A 23,204-nucleotide genomic window follows, 5' to 3' on the forward strand; every position below is an offset into this window, starting at 1 on the left:
CCCTATAGAACAGTGACATCGGGTGATGTCACTGCTCTATAGGACCCTCAGTGACACACTGACAGGAGACAATGGCTCCTGCAGTGCATCACTGAGAGGTTACCTTAGGACAAAGTCTTACTTTATGGCAATTGCTGCCTGGGAAAATTTCTCACCCAGCAATGCCATAAAGTGAGACTAGGGACTTTTTTTTTACAGCAGCGGAGGAATACAATGCGGAAGGATACCTTTCTCCCGTCATTGTGTTCCTGGAGCCCCTGGTGAGCGGTTGCAACAGCTGTTGCTGCCGTTCTCCACGGGAGATCGTCGTGGGACACTTGTGGATTTCTGCAGACAGGGAGTATATTGGTTGTTTGTTTTTTTCATATTTTTTACAGATGACACTGGCTTCGGGGATCAAAATGACAAGTAATGGTGAGTATGTAATCTATGTTTAATGTACTGTATGTTTTTATGGTTGTATTGCATGTAATGAATGAATGTATTCTATGTATGTAGTGTGTATGTAGTATGTAGTATGTATGATGTATATATGTATGTAGTATGTATGGATGTATGTATGTAGTATGTATGCAGTATGTATGTTGTATGTATGTATGTAGTATGTATGTAGCATGTATGTAGCATGTATGTAGCATGTATGTAGCATGTAGCATATATGTAGCATGTATGTATGTATGTATGCAGTATGTATGTAGTATGTATGTATGTATGTAGCATGTATGTAGCATGCATGTAGCATGTAGCATATATGTAGCATGTATGTAGCATGTATGTATGTAGTATGTAGCATGTATGTATGCAGCATGTATGTATGTATGTAGCATGTATGTATGTATGTAGTATGTATGTAGCATGTATGCATGTAGCATGTACGTAGCATGTATGTAGTATGTATGTATGTAGCATGTATGTAGCATGTATGTAGCATGTATGTAGCATGTAGCATGTATGTAGCATGTATGTATGTAGTATGTAGCATGTATGTAGCATGTATGTAGCATGTACGTATGTAGTATGTAGCATGTATGTATGTAGCATGTATGTAGCATGTATGGAGTATTTTTTTTTTTACATTCAACACATTAGCCGGATGATGGGACTACTACTGTCCCATCATTGGCTAATGTGTCAATCACTGTCATTGTAGCAGGCATAGCCCAATGGGACTTGTAGTCACATCAGACGATGCCTGCACAGACACAAAGACCCCCGGCAGTCCGCACAGATCCCGGAGAGGCCATACAGACCCCCCGACAGCCTGTACAGACCCCCCGGCAAGCCGCACAGACCCCGGTGAGGCCGCATAGACCCCGGAGAGGCCGCACAGACCCCGGAGAGGCCGTACAGGCCACCCACGGTCCCGCACAGACCCCGCCCGCACAGAGACACGCAGTTTCCGCCCACGCACCGCCCACACTCAATTATACTGCATTTTTGCACTGTGGGAACTTCCGATTCCGATTTCCGATATCGCAGAAATCTCTTCTCCATTTACACCTTTGGCCTGGGACAGCTCATAGAATCTCATGGCTTTCAGTATCACCTCTATGCTGATGACACACAGATCTACATCTCTGGACCAGATATCACCTCCCTACTAACCAGAATCCCTCAATGCCTGTCCATTATTTCATCCTTCTTCTCCGCTAGATTTCTGAAACTTAACATGGACAAAACAGAATTCATCATCTTTCCCCCATCTCACGCGACCCCCCCAACGAACCTATCCATTACAGTAAATGGCTGCCCACTCTCCCCAGTCCCACAAGCTCGCTGCCTCGGGGTAATCCTTGATGCTGATCTCTCCTTCAAACCACATATCCAAGCCCTTTCCACTTCCTGCCGACTTCAACTCAAAAATATTTCACGAATCCGTACATTCCTCCACCAAGAATCTGCAAAAATCCTAGTCCATGCCCTTATCATCTCTCGCCTTGACTACTGCAACCTCCTGCTCTGTGGCCTCCCCTCTAACACTCTCGCACCCCTCCAATCTATTTTAAACTCAGCTGCCTGACTAATCCACCTGTCCCCTCACTATTCCCTGGCCTCTCCCCTCTGTCAATCCCTGCACTGGCTCCCCATTGCCCAGAGACTCCAGTACAAAACCCTAACCATGACGTACAAAGCCATCCACAACCTGTCTCCTCCATACATCTGTGACCTCGTCTCCCGGTACTTTCCTGCACGCAACCTCCGATCCTCACAAGATCTCCTTCTCTACTCCCCTCTTATCTCCTCTTCCCACAATCGTATACAAGATTTCTCTCGCGTATCACCCCTACTCTGGAACCCTCTACCACAACACATCAGACTCTCGCCTACCATCGAAACCTTCAAAAAGATCCTGAAGACCCACCTCTTCCTACAAGCCTACAACCTGCAGTAACCACCGATCGACCAAACCGCTGCATGACCAGCTCTATCCTCGCCTACTGTATTCTGACCCATCCCTTGTAGATTGTGAGCCTTCGCGGGCAGGGTCCTCTCTCCTCCTGTACCAGTTATGACTTCTATTGTTTAAGATTATTGTACTTGTTTTTATTATGTATACCCCTCCTAACATGTAAAGCGCCATGGAATAAATGGCGCTATAACAATAAATAATAATAATAATAATTCGAATTCTGATACAGCGAATATCAGCCGATACCCGATATTTGCAGTATCGGAATGCTCAACACTAGTGCTGATGTAAAGTAGACATGTGGGAAATGCTACTTATTAAGTATTTTATGTGACATATCTTCTGCGATTATCTGCGAAATATTCAACATTTTCTCCAAATTTCCGTTTTTTTTCACAAATAAATGCAGGTAATATCAAATAAATTTTACCACTATCATGAAGTACAATATGTCTCGAGAAAACATTGTCAGAATTGTCAGGATCCGTTGAAGCGTTCCAGAGTTATAACCTCACAAAGAGGAGTGGTCAGAATTGTAAAAATTGGCCCGGTCATTAACGTGCAAACCACCCTTGGGGGTTAAGGGGTTAAAGTGAAACTACCTGCAAGTGAGAAATGCATTTTTACTGGATATGTTGATGCAGACAGGGCTGGAGATCCAATTGACAGGAAATCTACCAGTGGCTATCTTTTTTTGATCTCAGGCGGACCAATTAGTTGGACAAGTAAGAAACAATCTATAGTAACTCTGTCATCGACAGAAGCAGAATATGTTGCCGCAGCACATGCCAGTCAAGAAGTTCTATGGTTAAGATAACTGTTAACAGACTTAGGACAACAACAATTGGGACCAACAAAGATGTATAAGGACAATCAAGGATGTCTAGTTCTTGCTCAGATGGAAAGAGTTAATCTAAAAACTAAACACATTGATGTAAAGTTTCACTTCTTGAGAGATCACCAGGAACAAGGAATCCTAAATTTAGAGTACTGCCCAACTGAAGATATGACAGCAGATATTTTCATAAAGGCATTGAGAGCTGAAAGACATCAGAGACTGATGAAGAAATTAGGCTTAACTGAATAAGTCCTTACTGTTGAGAAAGGGTGTTGGCAGATATGCAACAGATACAGACTTATTTGTGTGCAGGAGGAGTTTACACTTTTCTGACAGTAGATGGTGATGTTGATACTGTTATATGCTTAGTTGAATGTAATGCATATACTTGTTGTACTTTGATTTCACTTTCTCTCTGGCAAAAGGTCCTTTAGACTTTCTGTTATGTAGTACTAAGAAGCTGATGCATGTACCTCATGTTGTGTGTAGATAAAAGTTGAATAACCCCATGTAATCTACTCTCACAAGTTTCTTCTGTGCACAACCTATGCAACAGTAAGCAGCGCCTGGCAAGGATGTCATGCGCTGCTCACAAGCAGAGCAGAGCTTCCGGAATACTCTCCGGGACTGAGCGCGCGAAGAGCAGTGAGTATTCATTGCTCTTCTGTAGCGCGCAGTGTCAGGAACCGGCTTCGTGCTGCTGCCCAGTGGTCATGTCTGCAGCTACTTAAGAGAACTGAATAAATATTCATTAAGTATTTAGTAGCAGCACACGTGACCACCGGGCAGCAACAGGAAGCCGATTCCTGACACTGCGCGCTACAGAAGAGCAATGAATACTCACTGCTCTTCGTGCACACAGTCCCGGTGAGTATTCCGACAGCTGTGCTCTGCTTGTGGGCAGTGCATGACATCCCTGCCATGCGCTGCTTACAAGCATAAAGCAGTTGCTGGCACTGGAGAAGGATGCTGCGAGGGAGCACAGTGTAGGTTAGTGTAATTTTTTTTAAATGTTTTCTGATGGGGCCATCCATACAAGGATGGGGATGGGGGCCAATTATAAGGATGGGGCCATGCATACCAGGATGGGGATGGGAGTGGGGGCCAATTATAAGGATGGGGCATGCATACCAGGATGGGGATGGGAGCGGGGGCCAATTATAAGGATGGGGCCATGCATACCAGGATGGGGATGGGGTGGGGGCCAATTATAAGGATGGGGCCATGCATACCAGGATGGGGGCAAATTATAAGGATGAAGCCATGCATACCAGGACCGGGTTTGGGGGAAATCATACCAGAATAGGGATGTGGCCCTGCATGCAAGGATAGGGATGGAGCCCTGCATACCATGATAGGGATGCTACCATGCATACCAGGATAGGGATGATGGGTCCATGCATACCAGGATAGGGCTGAGGGGGCCATGCATACCAGGATATGGATGAGGGGGCCATGCATACCAGGACAGGGATGAGACCCTGCATACCAGGATAGGGATGAGGGATCATTGCATACCAGGATAGGGATGAGGGGGCCATGCACACCAGGGTAGGAATGAGGGGCCATGTGTATCAGGATGGGGATGAGGGGACCATATATACCAGGATAGGGGATATTAAGTACAGAATTGACTACATTTTTTTCTTCAATTTTGTTTCCTAATTTACTCCTCTAAATCCTAGGTGCGTCTTATGGTCCGATGTTGTGAATTCTGCTTTTGGGTTCCCTCCGGTGGTGGTAGGTGGTAATGCAGTTGTCCCTGAGTTGCAGTCCTGGTCAGGTGTTTCTGCTGATTGCAGTTCTGACTGGGGTATTTAGGTGTGCAGGATTCATTAGTCCTTGCCAGTTGTCAATTGTTGTTGGGAGGTGTTGGACCTCTGCCTGGTTCCTCCTGCCTTTCTGCCAAATCAGCAAAGATAAGTGTCTGGTTTTTTTTTCTGTGGCACACATGCTGTGTGCTTCATGATTCAGTGCTATTCTTTTGTGTTTTCTTGTCCAGCTTAGATTGTGTCAGTATTTTCTCAGTCTTGTTGGATTCTCTGGGGTTGCAGATATTCATTCCACGTCTTTAGTTAGATTGTGGAATTTTTTGTATTATCTGCTGTGGATATTTTTTGAAGGGTTTTAATACTGACCGCCTAGTATTCTGTCCTATCCTTTCCTATTTAGCTAGAATGGCCTCTTTTGCTAAATCTTGTTTTCTGCCTGCGTGTGTCTTTTCTTCTCCTACTCACAGTCAATATTCGTGGGGGCTGCCTATCCTTTGGGGTTCTGCTCTGAGGCAAGGTAGTATTCTGTTGTGAACTCTATTTTTGGGCTCCCTCTAGTGGTCACAAGCGGTACTGTGTAGTGTTGTCTTTCTGCAGGTTGCAGCATCAGCTGGTTCGTTATCCTTGGTTGGTTTCCTATTTAGCTCACCTGGATACTCAGTTCCTGGCCTGCTATCAATGTATTCAGTGCTCTTCAGATTCCTTGTGGCTACCTTGCTCCCAGTCTCTCCAAGACAAGCTAAGTTTTTGTTTGATCATTTTTTGATTATCAGCGTTCATTATGTTTTTAGTCCAGCTCGCTAAAATGTGATTTCCTCGCTTGCTGGTTGCTCTAGGGGACTGAGTTTCTTCCCCCACACCGTTAGTTGGTGTGGGGGTTCTTGAAATCTCAGAGTGGATATTTTGTAAGGGTTTTTTACTGACCGCATAGATTCCCTTTTCTATTTTCTGCTATCTAGTATTAGTGGGCCTCATTTGCTGAATCTGCTTTCATCCCTGTGTATGTGCCTTCCTCTTACCTCACCGTTATTATTTGTTGGGGGCTTCTATATCTTTGGGGATTATTTCTCTGGAGGCAAGAGAGGTCTTTCTTTCTCTCTGGGGGTAGTTAGTTCCTCAGGCTGGCTCGAGACGTCTAGGCTACCAGCTACTTCTAGTGTGTTTGGATAGGTTAAGATTTGCGGTCAGTCCAGTTTGCCAAAAAATCCTAGATGTCTCGAGCCAGCCTGAGGAACTAACTACCCCTAGAGAGAAAGAAAGACCTATCTTGCCTCCAGAGAAATAATTAGCTTGACATTGGCTTGAGGGAGCTAAGTACCGTATTGTGGTCCTGACTGATCATAAGAATCTGATTTACCTCGAGTCTGCCAAATGGCTGAGTCCTAGACAGGCTCGATGGTCCTTGTTTTTTTTCCCGTTTTGATTTCGCGGTTTCATATCTTCCGGATTCTAAGAATATTAAGGCTGATGCCCTTTCTAGGAGTTTTTTGCCTGATTCTCCTGAGGTCCGTGAACCGGTCGGCATTCTGAAAGAAGGGGTGGTCCTTTCTGCCATTTCCCCTGATTTACGGCGGGCTCTTCAGGAATTTCAGGCTGACAGACCTGACCGCTGTCCTGTGGGGAAATTGTTTGTTCCTGACAGATGGACTAGTAGAGTGATTTCTGAGGTTCACTGTTCCGTGTTGGCTGGTCATCCTGGTATTTTTGGTACCAGAGATTTGGTTGGTAGGTCCTTTTGGTGGCCTTCCTTGTCACGTGATGTGCGTTCTTTTGTGCAGTCCCTTTTTTGCCATTGCTGGTCCCTGAGAGGCCCTGGACGCATATTTCTATGGATTTCATTTCTGATCTTCCGGTTTCCCAGAGGATGTCGGTTATCTGGGTTGTTTGTGACCGGTTTTCTAAGATGGTTCATTTGGTGCCTTTGCCTAAATTGCCTTCCTCTTCAGATTTGGTTCCGTTGTTTTTTCAGCATGTGGTTCGTTTGCATGGTATTCCGGAGAATATTGTGTTCGACAGAGGTTCCCAGTTTGTTTCTAGGTTTTGGCGGGCCTTTTGTGCTAGGCTGGGCATTGATTTGTCTTTTTCTTCTGCATTTCATCCTCAGACAAATGGCCAGACCGAGCGAACTAATCAGACCTTGGAGACCTATTTGAGATGCTTTGTGTCTGCTGATCAGGATGATTGGGTGGCCTTTTTGCCATTGGCCGAGTTTGCCCTTAATAATCGGGCTAGTTCAGCTACTTTGGTTTTGCCTTTCTTTTGTAATTTTGTTTTTCATCCTTGTTTTTCTTTTGGGCAGGTTGAGCCTTCTGACGGTCCTGGTGTGGATTCTATGGTTGACAGGTTGCAGCAGATTTGGGCGCATGTGGTGGACAATTTGGTGTTGTCTCAGGAGGAGGCTCAACGTTTTGCTAACCGTCGTCGGTGTGTTGGTTCCCGGCTTCGGGTTAGGGATCTGGTTTGGTTGTCTTCCCGTCATGTTCCTATGAAGGTTTCTTCCCCTAAGTTTAAGCCTCGGTTTATTGGTCCTTATAGGATTTCTGGGATTATTAATCCGGTGTCTTTTCGATTGGCGCTTCCGGCCTCTTTTGCTATCCATAATGTCTTCCATAGATCTTTATTGCGGAAATATGTGGTGCCCGTTGTTCCCTCTGTTGATCCTCCGGCCCCTGTGTTGGTTGATGGGGAGTTGGAGTATGTGGTTGAGAAGATTTTGGATTCTCGTTTTTCAAGGCGTAGGCTTCAGTACCTTATCAAATGGAAGGGTTATGGCCAGGAGGATAATTCTTGGGTTTTTGCTTCTGATGTCCATGCTGCTGATTTGGTCCGTGCCTTTCATCTGGCTCGTCCTGATCGGCCTGGGGGCGCTGGTGAGGGTTCGGTGACCCCTCCTCAAGAAGGGGGGTACTGTTGTGAATTCTGCTTTTGGGTTCCCTCTGGTGGTGGTAGGTGGTAATGCAGTTGTCCCTGAGTTGCAGTCCTGGTCAGGTGTTTCTGCTGATTGCAGTTCTGACTGGGGTATTTAGGTGTGCAGGATTCATTAGTCCTTGCCAGTTGTCAATTGTTGTTGGCAGGTGTTGGACCTCTGCCTGGTTCCTCCTGCCTTTCTGCCAAATCAGCAAAGATAAGTATCTGTTTTTTTTTCTATGGCACACATGCTGTGTGCTTCATGATTCAGTGCTATTCTTTTGTGTTTTCTTGTCCAGCTTAGATTGTGTCAGTATTTTCTCAGTCTTGTTGGATTCTCTGGGGTTGCAGATATTCATTCCACGTCTTTAGTTAGATTGTGGAATTTTTTGTATTATCTGCTGTGGATATTTTTTGAAGGGTTTTAATACTGACCGCCTAGTATTCTGTCCTATCTATTCCTATTTAGCTAGAGTGGCCTATTTTGCTAAATCTTGTTTTCTGCCTGCGTGTGTCTTTTCTTCTCCTACTCACAGTCAATATTCATGGGGGCTGCCTATCCTTTGGGGTTCTGCTCTGAGGCAAGGCAGTATTCCTATTTCCATCTATAGGGGTATTTAGTCCTCCGGCTGTGTCGAGGTGTCTAGGGTTTGTTAGGCACACCCCATGGCTACTTCTAGTTGTGGTGTAAGTTCAGGATCTGCGGTCAGTATAGTTTCCACCTACTCCAGAGAAAGTTTCATGCGGCTCCAAGGTCACCGGATCATAACAGTCCGATGCATCTTATAGTCCGAAAAATACGGTAAGTATTTGATAAACTACAAACCAGCAAGAATTCTAGCTGTCACAGACCTGTAAGCTTTTCTTAAAGAAACCCTCCTACTCTACACTCATTTTTTATATTAACTGAACCTGCTTGAACTCATTACCTGTATAAAAGACACCTGTCCATACACATAATCAATCAATCACCCTCCAACTTCATCACCATGGAAAAGACCACAAAGCTGTCTTATGACACCACGGATAAAATTGTAGACCTGTACGCTGGAATGGGCTACAGGACAATAGGCAAGCAGCTCAGTGAGAAGGTAACAACTATGGGCACAATTATTTGAAAATGGAAACAAACAAGATGATTGTCAACATTCCTCAGTCTAGGGCTCCATGCAAAATCTCGCCTTGTGGGGTAAGTATGATTCTGAGAAATGCCATGAATGAGCCCAGAACTACATGGGATGACCTGGTCAATTACCTTAACCCCTTTCTGCCAGCAGACGGAATAGTACGTCAGCTGGCAGTATCCCCTGCTTTGAAGTGGGCTCCGGCGGTAAGCCCACCTCAAAGCCGCGACATGTCAGCTGTTTTCAACAGCTGACATGTGCTCGCAATGAGCGCGAGTGGAATCGCGATCTGCTCATGCCCATTAACCAGTTAAATGCCGCTGTCAAACTCTGACAGCGGCATTTAACAAGCGCTGCCGGCCGCGCGGCCGAAAGTACTCGCACCGCTGACCCCCGTCACGTGATCAGGGGTCATCGGTGCATTGTCATCACAACCAGAGGTCTCCTCGAGACCTCTATGGTTGTTGATTGCAGATTGCTATGAGCTCCACCCTGTGGTCGGCGCTCATAGCAAAAGCTTGTAATTCTGCTGCATAGAGGTGATCTGTGCATCACCTCAATGTTGCAGAGGCGATCGAGTAGTGCATGCCAAAATTAAAAAAAGTGTTTAAAAATATAAAAAAAATATAAAAGTCCAAATCACCCCCCTTTCGTCCTAATCAAAATAAAACAATAAAAAAAATCAAACCCACACATTTGGTATCACCACGTTCAGAATCGCCTGATCTATCAATAAAAAGAATCCTGATCGCTAAACGGCGTAGCGAGAAAAAAATCAAAACGCCACAATTAAGCATTTTTTGGTCACCACGACATTGCATTAAAATGCAATAAAGGGCGATCAAAAGAACATATCTGCACCAATATGGTATCATTAAAAACGTCAGCTCAGCACTCAAAAAATAAGCTGTCTCCTGACCCGAGAACACGAAAAATGGAGACGCTACCGTTATGGGAAGATTGCGCAATTTTATTTTTTTTTTAGCAAACTTTGGAATTTTTTTTTACCACTTAGATAAAAGAGAACCTAGACATGTTTGCTGTCTATGAACTTGTAATGACCTGAAAAATCATAGTGGCAGGTCAGTTTTAGTATTTAGTAAATCTAGCAAAAAAGCCAAACAAAAAACAAGTGTGGGATTGCACTTTTTTGCAATTTCATCACACTTGGAATTGTTTTCCCATTTTCTGTTACACGACATGGTAAAAGCAATGGAATTGTTCAAAAGTACAACTCGTCCTGCAAAAAATAAGCCCCCTCATGGCCATATTGACGGAAAAAAAAAAGTTATGGCTCTGGAAAGTAGGGGAGCGAAAAACAAAAATGAAAAAATGAAAAAAAGTTCCAGGGGTGAAGGGGTTAAGGGAGCTGGGACCACAGTCTCAAACATTACTTTGAATAACACACTACACCATCATGGATTAAAATCCTGCAAGGCAAGCAAAGTCCCCCAGCTCACGACAGCACATGTCCTGGCCTTTTTTAAGTTCGCCAATAACCATCTGGAGGCATGGGAAAAGGTAATGTGATCAGATGAGATCAAAATAGAACTTTTTGGTATCAACTCCACTTGCTGTGTTTGGAGGAAGAAGAAAGACGAGTACAACTCCAAGAACACAGTCCCAACTGTGAAAAATGGTGGGGGAAACATCATACTTTGGGGGTCACTTTTTGCAAAAGGGACAGGAATACTGCATCGTATTAAAGGGAGGATTGATGGGGTCATGTATCACAAGATTTTGGCAACCTTCTTCCCTTAGTAAGAGCATTAAAGATGGGTCGTGGCTGGGTCTTCTAGCATGACAATGACCAGAAACACACAGCCAGGGCAACTAAGGAGTGGCTCCGTAAGAAGCATTTCAAGGTCCTGGAGTGGCCTAGCCAGTCTCCAGACCTAAACTCAATAGAAAATCTTTGGAGGGAGTTGAAACTCAATATTACCCAGTGACAGATCTGGTGAAGATCTGTATGGAGGAGTGGGCCAAAATCCCTGCTAGAGTGTGTGCAAACTTGATCAAGAACTACAGGAAACTTCTAACCTCTGTAATTGCAAACAAAGGTTTCTGTACCAAATATTACCGTATATACTCGAGTATAAGTCGAGATTTTCAGCTCAAATTTTTGGGCTGAAAGTGCCCCTCTCGGCTTATACTCGAGCCATGTTCGGCGGCGGGGTCGGCGGGTGAGGGGGAGAGAGGACTGTCGCATACTCACCTGCTCCCGGCGCTCCTAATGCTGTCCCAGCCTGTCCCATGGTCTCCCTCGCTGCAGCTCTTCCTCTATTCAATGGTCATGTGGTACCGCTCATTAAAGTAATGAATATGGACTCCACTCCCATAGGGGTGGAGCCGCATATTCATTACTGTAATGAGCGGTACCAGTGACCGCTCTTTACAGGAAGAAGCTGCGATACCATGGGACAGGCAGGGACAGCGTCAGGAGCGCCGGGACCAGGTGAGTATTTCATATTCACCTGTCCGCGTTCCATTCGCCGGGCACCGCTCCGTCTTCCCATCCTCTTGCTGTGACTGTGCAGGTCAGATTACGCGATGATGTATTAGTGTGCATGCCGCCCTCTGCCTGAACAGTCAGTGCGGAGAGACAGGACGCTGAGGAGCAGCGACGAGAGGTGAGTATGTTTTTTTTTTTTATTGCAGCAGCAGCAGCATTACATGTGGCACAATGCTATATGAAGCGTCTATGGGGACATAAAGAACTGCATGGAGCATTATATGGGGCATTATATGGGGCCATAACTGTATGGAGCATTATATGGGGCACCTATGGGGCCATAACTGCATGGAGCATTATATGGGGCATTATATGGAGCCATAACTGTATGGAGCATTATATGGGGCATTATATGGGGCCATAACTGCATGGAGCATTATATGGAGCATCTATGGGGCCATAACTGCATGGAGCATTATATGGAGCATCTATGGGGCCATAACTGTATGGATCATTATATGGAGCATCTATGGGGCCATAACTGCATGGAGCATTATATGGGGCATCTATGGGGCCATAACTGCATGGAGCATTATATGGGGCATCTATGGGGCCATAACTGCATGGAGCATTATATGGAGCATCTATGGGGCCATAACTGTATGGAGCATTATATTGAGCACTATATGGGGCCATAACTGCATGGAGCATTATATGGAGCATCTATGGGGCCATAACTGCATGGAGCATTATATGGAGCATTTATGGGGCCATTACTGCATGGAGCATTATATGGAGCATCTATGGGGCCATAACTGCATGGAGCATTATATGGGGCATCTATGGGGCCATAACTGCATGGAGCATTATATGGGGCATCTATGGGGCCATAACTGCATGGAGCATTATATGGGGCATCTATGAGGCCATAAAGAACTGCATGGAGTATTATATGGGGCATCTATGGGGCCATAAAGAACTGAATGAAGCATTATATGGGGCCATAACTGCATGGAGCATTATATGGGGCATCTACGGGGCCATAACTGCATGGAGCATTATATGGAGCATCTATGGGGCCATAACTGCATGGAGCATTATATGGGGCATCTATGGGGCCATAACTGCATGGAGCATTATATGGGGCATCTATGGGGCCATAAAGAACTGCATGGCGTATTATATGGGGCATCTATGGGGCCATAAAGAACTGCATGGAGCATTATATGGGGCTCCTGATTCAATATGGATATTCAAAAACACTTAACCTACTGATGTATCAATTAATTTTACTTTTATTGGTATCTATTTTTATTTTTGACATATACCGGTAGCTGCTGCATTTTCCACCCTAGGCTTATACTCGAGTCAATACGTTTTCCCAGTTTTTTGTTGCAAAATTAGGGGGGTCGGCTTATACTCGAGTATATACGGTAAGTTCTGTTTTTCTATTATGTAAAATATTTATTTCACACACTAAAATACAAATTAATTATGTAAAAATCATACAATGTGATTTTCTAGATTTTTTTTTAAAGATTCTGTCTCTCACAGTTGAAGTGGACCTACGATGAAAATTACAGACTTCTCTATTCTTTGTAAGTGAAAAAACATGCAAAATCGGCAGTGTATCAAATACGTATTTTCCCCATTGTACGGGCTCAAAATACTCACTACACCCCTGGATGAATTCCTTATGCACTGAAGTTTCCAATATGGGGTCACCTGGGGGAAGGGGGGATTCTGTTGTTCTGGCACCTCAGCGGCTCAGCTAATGGAGCCCACAATCTGTTCAAATGAAATCTGTGTTCTAAAAGCCAAGTAGGGTAGTGCTCCTTCCCATCCAATCCCTGCCTTGTGCTCAAACAGTAGTGTACAACCACATACGGGGTACTTCCACATATGGTAGAAATTGCATAACAAATTGTGGGGTGCAAATTCTCACATTACTCCTCATGTAAAGTATACATTTGGTGCTAAAACAGTATTTTATTGGAAAAAATTAAATTTTTTGTTCTCACATCTAAATGTTATAAAGTTTTGTGAATCAGCTGTTGGTTAAAAATGCTCAGTACACCCCTAGATGGCAAAATCGCCATGACGTATCCATACGTCCAAGGTCGGGAAGTACTTCCCAACCTGGACGCATGGATACGTCTAAGGTTGTGAAGGGGTTAAGGGTTTTGTGATGTTTGGGTTTCAAGCCCATTGATTTGAAGAATGTAAATTGAAAAATGTTTTTGTTATGGTGAAATGGAGACGAGGTGTAAAAAAAACCTTTAAAAGGCTATGTAGAATATTACATGATTATATTCAAGAGATAGGGGCCGATTCATCAAAGCTTTTATGACAGAAAACTAAAGTAAAAGCTTTAAAAATTGCACAAGAATGTTGCGACTTTAGGCATTTTTATGCCAATTACATTGGTGAAGCCAAGGTGAGAGATTGGTGTGGGCCTCAAAAGCTTATGAAATTCATTAAGGGTTCTGACATTTTCCAAGCCTGTATTTCTGGAGAATTTTGCCATAAAAGAAACTAAAAAGTTTCAAAATGTGTAATATCTCAGAAGTTGTTAAAAAATGTTGCTACTTTTGCCTTTTTTCAAGCCAGTCCAGGCCAGCTTCGCCAAAATGGGCGGAATATGTGCAGGACAGGGCATGGCTAAACCCGCCCATTTAATTCATGAAAATGTACTCAACTTTATCAGCGTAAATTACTCTAGAAATATACTCCAGTCCTTATGCACCTAATGTGTGCACCTCTTAGTGAATTAGAGACATCTTACTTTCGCACACCCCATCATTAAGGCTGCTGTGTACAACAATGGCCTTCATTAATTATAATATTGTAGGTGGCCTAAGGCATTTCGCATAATGATATTGTCAATACAAATTGTTTAAAGATAGATGCTGATTGTAAGGTATATGTTTTTAATTTTGCATATTATAAAGAGTTAAAGAAATCCTGTCCCCTCTAGAGATATTATTTACCTGCAAATAAAGTGGTAATCTGCAATCTAGCTTTTCTCTGTTACTGGAACAGCGGCTACATGGAGAAAATAAAGTTACATTTTCACAGCAGCTGCTTATTTCCAGTGATCAGGGTGTAGGAGGCAGAGGTTATGGTCACTACTCACTGTGATCACTCCCTGGTGTAATGATTGATACCCCTATGTAGAATTACAGCATTGCTATGAAAGCTGACCACAGGGTCGCACTCATAGTAATCTGGCATCAACAACCATAGAGGTCCTCAGGAGACCTCTGGTTGTCATGCCGACGCACCGATGACCCCCGATCAGATGACGGGGGTCACCGATGCGCGCATTTCTGGACGGATGTGCGAGTTACATGCCACTGTCAGACTTCTGTTGACATCTCGTCAGCAAAACAGCAGTTTCTCTTCCTGTTGACAGAGTGGGCTAATGGTGTCATGCTGATTGACAGCCTGCTCTCCACTGCCTAGTTGGGGGAAGCTGGCTGTCAATCAGCATGTCACCAGTAGTCTCAACCTGTCAACAGGAAGAGAAACTGCTGCTCTGTTGACAGGGAGCAGCTGAATCTGTGGCAGGAGCGGTCAATGACCAGAGTAAAGTACAACAGGCAGGTACTGGCCTCTGTGAGCAACTACATGCCTTTTATTTAAGTCCTGAATAGCCCCTTTAAGGCTTGAATGACTTTTCATTTCTTGTACTAACATATTTTCCTTGTTTTCTTTTAAGAGTCAAAACTTTTTTTATTTCTTTCATAGCCATAGCCATAAAAGGCCTTGTAGTTTTGAATGAAGCCATTCTTTTTACCATAATAGGTATTGAAAAGCAAGAAAAAAAAAATGAGGGATAAAATGTTGAAAAAAATTTGCCAGCGTTTTCATTCCATGCGTAGAAGAAAATCATGGAGATCATATAAAATTCTAAATGCAGTAGTTTTTTATTTGAGTCCGTGGTCATTTTTGGATCAACTAATTTTAGTAAAACTGAAGATTTTGTAATGAAAATTATATTATTAATCTAGAAAGAAAAATGTTCTTTGTAACTCAGGCTTGTCAAAATTTTGGACAGGGTGTTCAGTAAAATATTGATTAAAGTCTTACTTTTCAAAGAGGGTGTACTCATTTATTCAGATCACTGTATATTGCATTACTTGTGCAAGGACGCTGTGTGAATCACAGCAACTTGCTTTTGATCAGCCAGAAGGCGTCCAGCCCATGTGAATACTCTCTAACTTTCCCTCTGCATTAAGTAAGCTTAATTGAGCTGTTAGAGATGTATCTGATGACAGGATTTTGGACTGTTCCCAACAACCTGCCAAATTGTGAATTTTGATCGAGTGGCAGACTATCAGCATGTGTAATTTACCCTAGTTTTTTTTCAATCTGATTGCTACACAATGCACTTTGAGGACAACTGTTTACAGAAAGTAAAGAACCAAAGCGAGTTGTGTGTATAAATGAAGATAGAAAAGCCTGAAGCATAAAGTTACAAAACTCCTAATGGCCATACATGTTATGCACTTTAGGAATTTCTGTGTTTGCAAGAAGTGATTAATAAACACTGATACCTTAACGATCCTGTTATTTCCTAACCCAGCAAACTCAAAAAACTTGTCTCTGTTTCAAGTTGATCTGTTACTATAAAATGTAAAAGCTCCCATATACATTAGTCTTGAAGGGGATGGCCACTACCTTGCAAGTCTCTTTCATCTGAACTAACTGCCATAGATAAGCATGTCTCTAAATCCTTTGCTTTTGCAAGTCCTGCTGTAACCTGAGCTGCCCTTCTGGCACATGATCTCTGCCTGAGAATCTCCTACGTTACTGTTATGTCACGTCAAAATCTCCATAAGTTTCGGGATGTTGTAACTGGAGGGTGAGTGGTGCTTGCCATGTAAATGGACGTGACTCCATTCAGCAGGGCACAAGCAGTTCCTGTTGTGTATGTTGCTGCTGCCAACACAGCTCTACCGACAAACCCTCCCCACTTATATCTGCGTGCATAAAGCAGGGTGTATATACTGTACATAGGCTGAACTTATTAAAGAAAGGGATGCACAGAAAACCATTAGATGTAAAACAAAGTTTACTCATGAAAAGTAAAAACTTTAAGAAAAAGTGCATACAACAAAGGAATGCATGGTGAAGACAGTGTTAGGTCAGTAAAAAGAGTGTATATACATGTACACACACTGCTGTGTATACTGTGTAATGTATATTTATATCTCTGTTAGTACCCAATTGATCCATCCCATCCAGCATATCTATTCTATCTATCCATCCATCAGTGAGGGAGAGTAGGGTATGACCTTTATTGTCAGAGCTGGTGTAATGGTGCTTTGTGCATTACTTCTATTCCCTCTTACAGTGTCCTGTACAGAATATCTGTGCTGGGTCTGTGTGTGATGCTGGGGGAGATGTAGGAGGGGTTTATGCAGAGTTACAGTGGGTGTGCTCACTGCTGGCTTGCAGCTCAGCACAACAAATGATGGGAATTGGGAAATATAGTAAGAAGGAAGCAAAGGAATCTGAATAGGAAGTGATGGCAATGACTGCAGAGCTGATGCCAGGATATAGGAAGCAAAGCAGAAATGCATAAAGCAACTTGAAACTTGGCAGAAAACTTATATGGTGAGCCTTAGGGGCATTTGCCTTAAACATTCATAGTAAATCCAGTAACCGAGTCAGAGTAATGGACAACCTTTTTTAAACTTTTAAACGTCTTAACCCACAATTTTCGGAGCAACTGGATGACCATCTAAAGTGCATGGGGTCTACCTGACTTTTCCCCGATATACGGTGTAGAGGGAAATAAGAATAAATCAATTTGAACTGAAATGACCAATCCTTTACATGGGAATTATGCTGATCTCTCCACTGAAACCACATGAAGGCTTGGACAGACAGCTGTGTATGGTGCAATGGCATCTTAGCACGTTACACCAAGACAAAAAGCACAAAACAATTGTGCCATAGCCAAGTAGATAGAATACATTAGACTTTAGACTCACTACTGCTGCTGTAGTGTATTCTTTGTCATATTAGACAAATGGCAAAATACATTATGATTTTGATCTTTTTGAACCCATATTTATAATATTCAGCTCTACACTAGAACACGATACTAAACTAACAGGTTGCATTTAAAACTCTAACTGTTAGTTAAAATAAAAGAAAAACTCACCATGTATGGACAAACTTGTGACCCTTTACCAAACATCAATTCACATTGTTTGTTAGCATCGTATATTATACCAGGTAACTGATTTGAAAAATCATACACATGTCCACTGGGCTTATCAAGGAGACATTCGCCATAACCCGTGCTATAAAAATGGAATAAAGATATTAAAATATCACAAATGTACATCTTAAGATTTAACAGGCTTTGCATGCAATTTCATGGCCTTCAAATACTGTCATAGAAGGTCCAGCTGTATACGAATTATATAACAGTAAAAAGCAAGGCAGCACTCCACAGACTTTTAGGTAAAAAAAGCGGAGTTATTCAGACCCACATGGCATGGCGATGTTTCGGCTCACACTGAGCATTTCTCAAACAGTGAGTTTAACACACAGGTGAGTATATATATATATATATATATATATATATATATAGACATTATTTAACAGTCATTAGTTATTCATAATTACATTACAAAGTGCAATAAAATACATGATTATCCATAATTTGCATGATTTTGTCCATAGTGCAGTGACAATATACAGGTGCATCTCACAAAATTAGAATATCATTAAAAAGTTAATTTATTTCAGTTTTTCATTACAAAAAGTGAAACGCATATATTAGTGTCATTACAAACAGAGTGATCTAGTGATCTATTTCAAGTGATTATTTCTGTTAATGTTGCTGATTATGGCTTACAGATAATGAAAACTCAAAAGTCATTTGGTTGAAGTGTGAAGTTTCCACAATCAGTGATGGTTTGGGGAGCCATGTCATCTGCTGGTGTAGGTCCACTCTGTTTTATCAAGACCAACGTCAGCGCAGCCGTCTACCAGGAAATTTTAGAGCACTTCATGCTTCCCTCTGCCGACAAGCTTTTTGGAGAAGGAAATTTCATTCTCCAGGAGGACTTGGCACTTGTCCACACTGCCAAAAGTACTAATACCTTGTTTAAAAACAACAGAATCAATGTACTTGATTGGCCAGCAAACTTTCCTGACCTTAACCCCATAGAGAATCTATGCGGTATTGTCAAGAGGAAGATGAGACACCAGACCCAACAATGCAGATGAGCTGAAGGCTGCTATCAAAGCAACCTGGGCTTCCATAACACCTCAGCAGTGCCACAGGCTGATCGCCTCCATGCCACTCCGCATTGATGCAGTAATTGATGCAAAGGGAGCCCCGACCAAGTATTGAGTGCATTTACTGAACATACATTTCAGAAGGCCAACATTTCGGATTTTAAAATCATTTTTTTCAAGCTGGTGTTATAAAATATTCTAATTTACTGAGATAATGACTTTTGGGTTTTCATTGGCTGTAAGCCATAATCATCAACATTAACAGAAATAAACACTGGAAATAGATCACTCTGTTTGTAATCACTGTATCTAATATATGAGTTTCACTTTTTGTATTGAAAAACTGAAATAAATTAACTTTTTGATAATATTCTAATTTTGTGAGCTGTACCTGTATCTTATTAACCTTTAGAAAGTGCTTAGTGCATAAAGTGCCATATAAATGCATACATAATAGTCTAATACCTGTTAATAATTATTATTCTCATAGTAAGTACAACTGTGCATACAATTATTGGAATAGCTCACCCAGTTAGGATTACTGACTCTCACATGGAAGACGCCATGAACGCCATATCCAGCATTCCTAGATACCTACTGCACATGCATTAGCTCATCATTACCTAGTCATATGCTGCCAGCCAATCCGAGTATACATGTATAATATCTTGTGTGCACGCATGCGCACTCCCACATTCCAGACTCCTCAGCGACATCTTAGGTGGGGCACACTAACAAAGAGAACTTACTGTACCGCTCACATGGCAGGCCTGTTAAAGGACAATTCTTCCCATCCATATGGCATGTCTCCAGTATACACTCATTACATATTATCCCTGGAAAGCATCAGCGCCTGTATACAAAACCTTTTCATTAAATCTAAAGCCACAGGTATATTCAATGGGTGAGCTATTCTAATAATTGTATGCACAGCTGTACTTACTATGAGAATAATAATGATTAACAGATATTAGACTTTTCTGTATGCATTTTACTGGCACTTTATGCACTAAGCATTTTCTAAAGGTTAATAAGATATAGAATAGCTGCACTATGGACAAAATCATGAAAATTATTTATAATCGTGTATTTTATTGCAGTTTGTAATGTACAGTATATACTCGAGTATAAGTCAAGATTTTCAGCCCATTTTTTTAAGCTAAAAGTGCCTCTCTCGGCTTATACTTGAGTCATTGTCCCTCGGCTTATACTTGAGTCATTGTCCCAGGGGGTCGGCGGGGGGAGGGGAGGAGGGAGGAGTGGCAGCTGTCACATCATACTCACCCCCTTCTGATACGGTCTCTGCACGTCCCTGCTTCTCCGATGGTCTCTGGCACCTGCAGCTCTTCCTCTGCTCAGAGGTCACGTGGTACCGCTCATTAAAGTAATGAATATGGATGTGACTCCATTCGAATAGGCGTGGTGCGCATATTCATTACTTTAATGAGTGGTACCATGTGACCACTGAATACTGCAGAGACCCGGGAGACACAGCGGCGCACGGCGGTGGAACGGGGACAGTTGAATATCAGAAGTGCCGGTGTCCTGAGCCAGCGGCGACTCCAGCACCTGGCCATCATAGCGCGCCAGTGTCCCTGCCTGCTCAGGTCCCCAGCACTCGGCACCCAGCGATGAGAGGTGAGTATGTCATTTTTTTTTATTACACCAGCAGCAGAAGCATACGGGGCATATTATTCTATGGAGCATCTTATCTGGGCCATCAACCTTTATGGAGCAGCATATGGGGCATAATATGCTATGGAGCATCTTATGGGGCAATCAACCTTTGTGCAGCATTATATGGGGCATAATATTCTATGGAGCATCTTATGGGGCCATCAACCTTTATGGAGCAGCATATGGGGCATAATATGCTATGGAGCATCTTATGGGGCCATCAACCGTTGTGCAGCATTATATGGGGAATAATATTCTATGGAGCATCTTATGGGGCCCATCATGAACTTTATGGAGCATTATATGGGGCTCCTGATTCAATATAGATATTCAATAACACAACCTACTGATGTCTCAATTAATTTTACTTTTATTAGTATCTATTTTTATTTTTGAAATTTACCAGTAAATTTACCTGCATTTCCCACCCTAGGCATATACTCGAGTCAATAAGTTTTCCCAGTTTTGTGCAAAATTAGGAGTCTCGGCTTACACTTGGGTCGGCTTATACTCGAGTATATACGGTAAATGTGAATAACTAATGATTATTAAGTAATGTCTATATATACTCACCTGTGTGTTAAACTCACTGCTTGATAAAGGCTCAGTGTGAGCCAAAACGCCACCATGCCATGTGGGTCTGAATAAATCCACTTTTTTCACCTAAAAGCCTATGGAGTGCTGCCTTCCTTTTTACTTTTATCTGGATTGGGGCAAGTATTGGATGCATTGCTGAGGAGGCCTGAGCACCCGCAAATTGGCATTGTGCCGTTCCATTTTTTGCATTAAATTAATTATATAACATATAACGCAGTAATACATTGTTCAACAATTTAAACAAGAGGAGTGAGGGCACTGCTAGCAAGCTTACAACCTATGAGGAAATAGGGGGGACATAAAAGGTAAAAGGGTTTGTCATGTATGGTCGAGCCATGATTATAATAAATAGGGGTTTTCAAATAATGTTGTCCCTTTTGGAGAGACTCTGGTGTGCCTAAACAGTGGAGACCCTCCACAAATGAACCCATTTTGGAAATTAGACTCCTCACTGAACTTATCTAGACATGTGGTGAGCACCTTGAATCCCAAGGTGCTTCACAGAAATCTATAATGTTGAGCCGTGAAAATAAAGAATCATAATTTTTCCAAAAAAATGTTCTTCTAGCCCCAATTATTTATTTTGACCCCAAAAATTGTTGTGCAATTTCTCCTGACTATGCTGATACCCCATATGTGGGGGAAAAGTAATGTTTGGGCGCACGGCAGGGCTCGGAAGAGAAGGAGTAGCGTTTGACTTTTTGAATACAAAAATGTCTGGAATCAGTAGCGGACGCCATGTAGCGCTTGGAGAGCTCATGATGTGCCTAATCAGTGGAAACTCACCACAAGTGGTGCCATTTTGGAAACTAGATCCCTCAAGGAATTTATCTAAATGTGCAGTGAGTATCTTTAAGCCCCAGGTGCTTCATAGAGGTTTGTAACGTTAAGCTGCGAAAATGAAAAAAAATAAATAAATAAATAAATATTTTACCACAAAAAGTTATTTTAGCCCCAATTTTTTGTTTTCACAATGTTAACAGAAGAAATTGCAAATTACAAACTGTTGTGCAATTTCTCCTGAGTATGCCGATACCCCATATGAGGGTAAAAACTACTGTTTGGGTGCAGGCAGGGCTCAGAAATGGAGTGAAGTTTTGCAATGCAGGCTCTGATGAAGTTGTGTGCGGGTGTCATGTCGTATTTGGAGAGCCCCTGATGTTCCTACACAATGGAAAACCCCAGAAGTGACCCCCTTTTTGAAAACTAGACCAATCAAGGAATTTATCTAGATGTGTGGTGAGCAAATTTAACCCCAAGGTCCTTCACAGAATTTTGCAACGTTGGTCTGTGAAAATGAAAAACAAAAATTTCCCACAAAACTGTTGTATTAGCCCCAATTTTTTCATTTTCATAAGGATAGCAGGAGAAAATGGATCCCAACATTTGTGCAATTTCTCCTGAGTACGCTGATACCCCCCTAAAACTACTTTTGAAGCACAGTGCAAAGCTCTGAAGGTAAAAAGCGTCATATTGGGGTTCAGATTTTGCTGGAATAGTTTGAGGTTGTCATGTCACATTGGCAGAGCCCTTGAGGTGCCAGTACAGCAGAAATGCCCCCATATATGACCTCATTTTACAAACTACACCCCCCAATGAATTCATCTAGGGGTGCAGTGATCATATTGAGACCACTTGTGCCTCACAGAATTTTATACTATAGGGCGATGAAGAAAGAATAATTACATTTTTATTACTAAAATGTTGTATTAGCCACAAGTTTTTAATTTTTCTAAGGGCTAGTAGGAAAAAATGGACCTGTTTGTTGTAAAAATTTCTCCTGAGTGCGCCAATGCCCTGCATATAAACTGGACATACTTTTCAGGCAGAGTGCTCAGAAGGGAAGGAGCACCATATTATAGAGCAGATTTTACTGTTTTACTTTGTGGGTTCCATAAGTGACCCCCATGTTACAAACTACACCTCTTGATGATTTAATCTATGGTTGCAGTGATAATATTAACACCACAGGTGTGTCACAGAATTTTATACCATTGGGCAGTGAAGAAAAAATAATTACATTTTTACCACAGAAAATTGTTGTAGCCCCAGATTTTACATATTCACAAGAAGAAATGGGCAAAAATAGCACCAAAATTTGTCCCACAATTTCTTTGGAATGTGGAAACACCCCATATGTGGTTGTACAGTACCGGTTAGCCAT

General features: G+C 42.4%; 1 protein-coding gene across 1 annotated transcript in view; it reads right to left on the minus strand.

Annotated features, from left to right (window-relative positions):
* Window positions 1-23,204, minus strand: part of ADAMTS20 (ADAM metallopeptidase with thrombospondin type 1 motif 20) — a 469,041-nt gene that overhangs the window by 266,221 nt on the left and 179,616 nt on the right. The window contains exon 10 of the mRNA XM_077265126.1: window positions 17,679-17,820. Within this exon, the coding sequence (XP_077121241.1) occupies window positions 17,679-17,820 (142 nt within the window). The remainder of the gene's footprint in view (window positions 1-17,678; window positions 17,821-23,204) is intronic.

The sequence above is a fragment of the Ranitomeya variabilis genome, chromosome 5 (assembly GCF_051348905.1).
Source record: "Ranitomeya variabilis isolate aRanVar5 chromosome 5, aRanVar5.hap1, whole genome shotgun sequence".
In the NCBI taxonomy this organism is placed as follows: Eukaryota; Metazoa; Chordata; class Amphibia; order Anura; family Dendrobatidae; genus Ranitomeya; species Ranitomeya variabilis.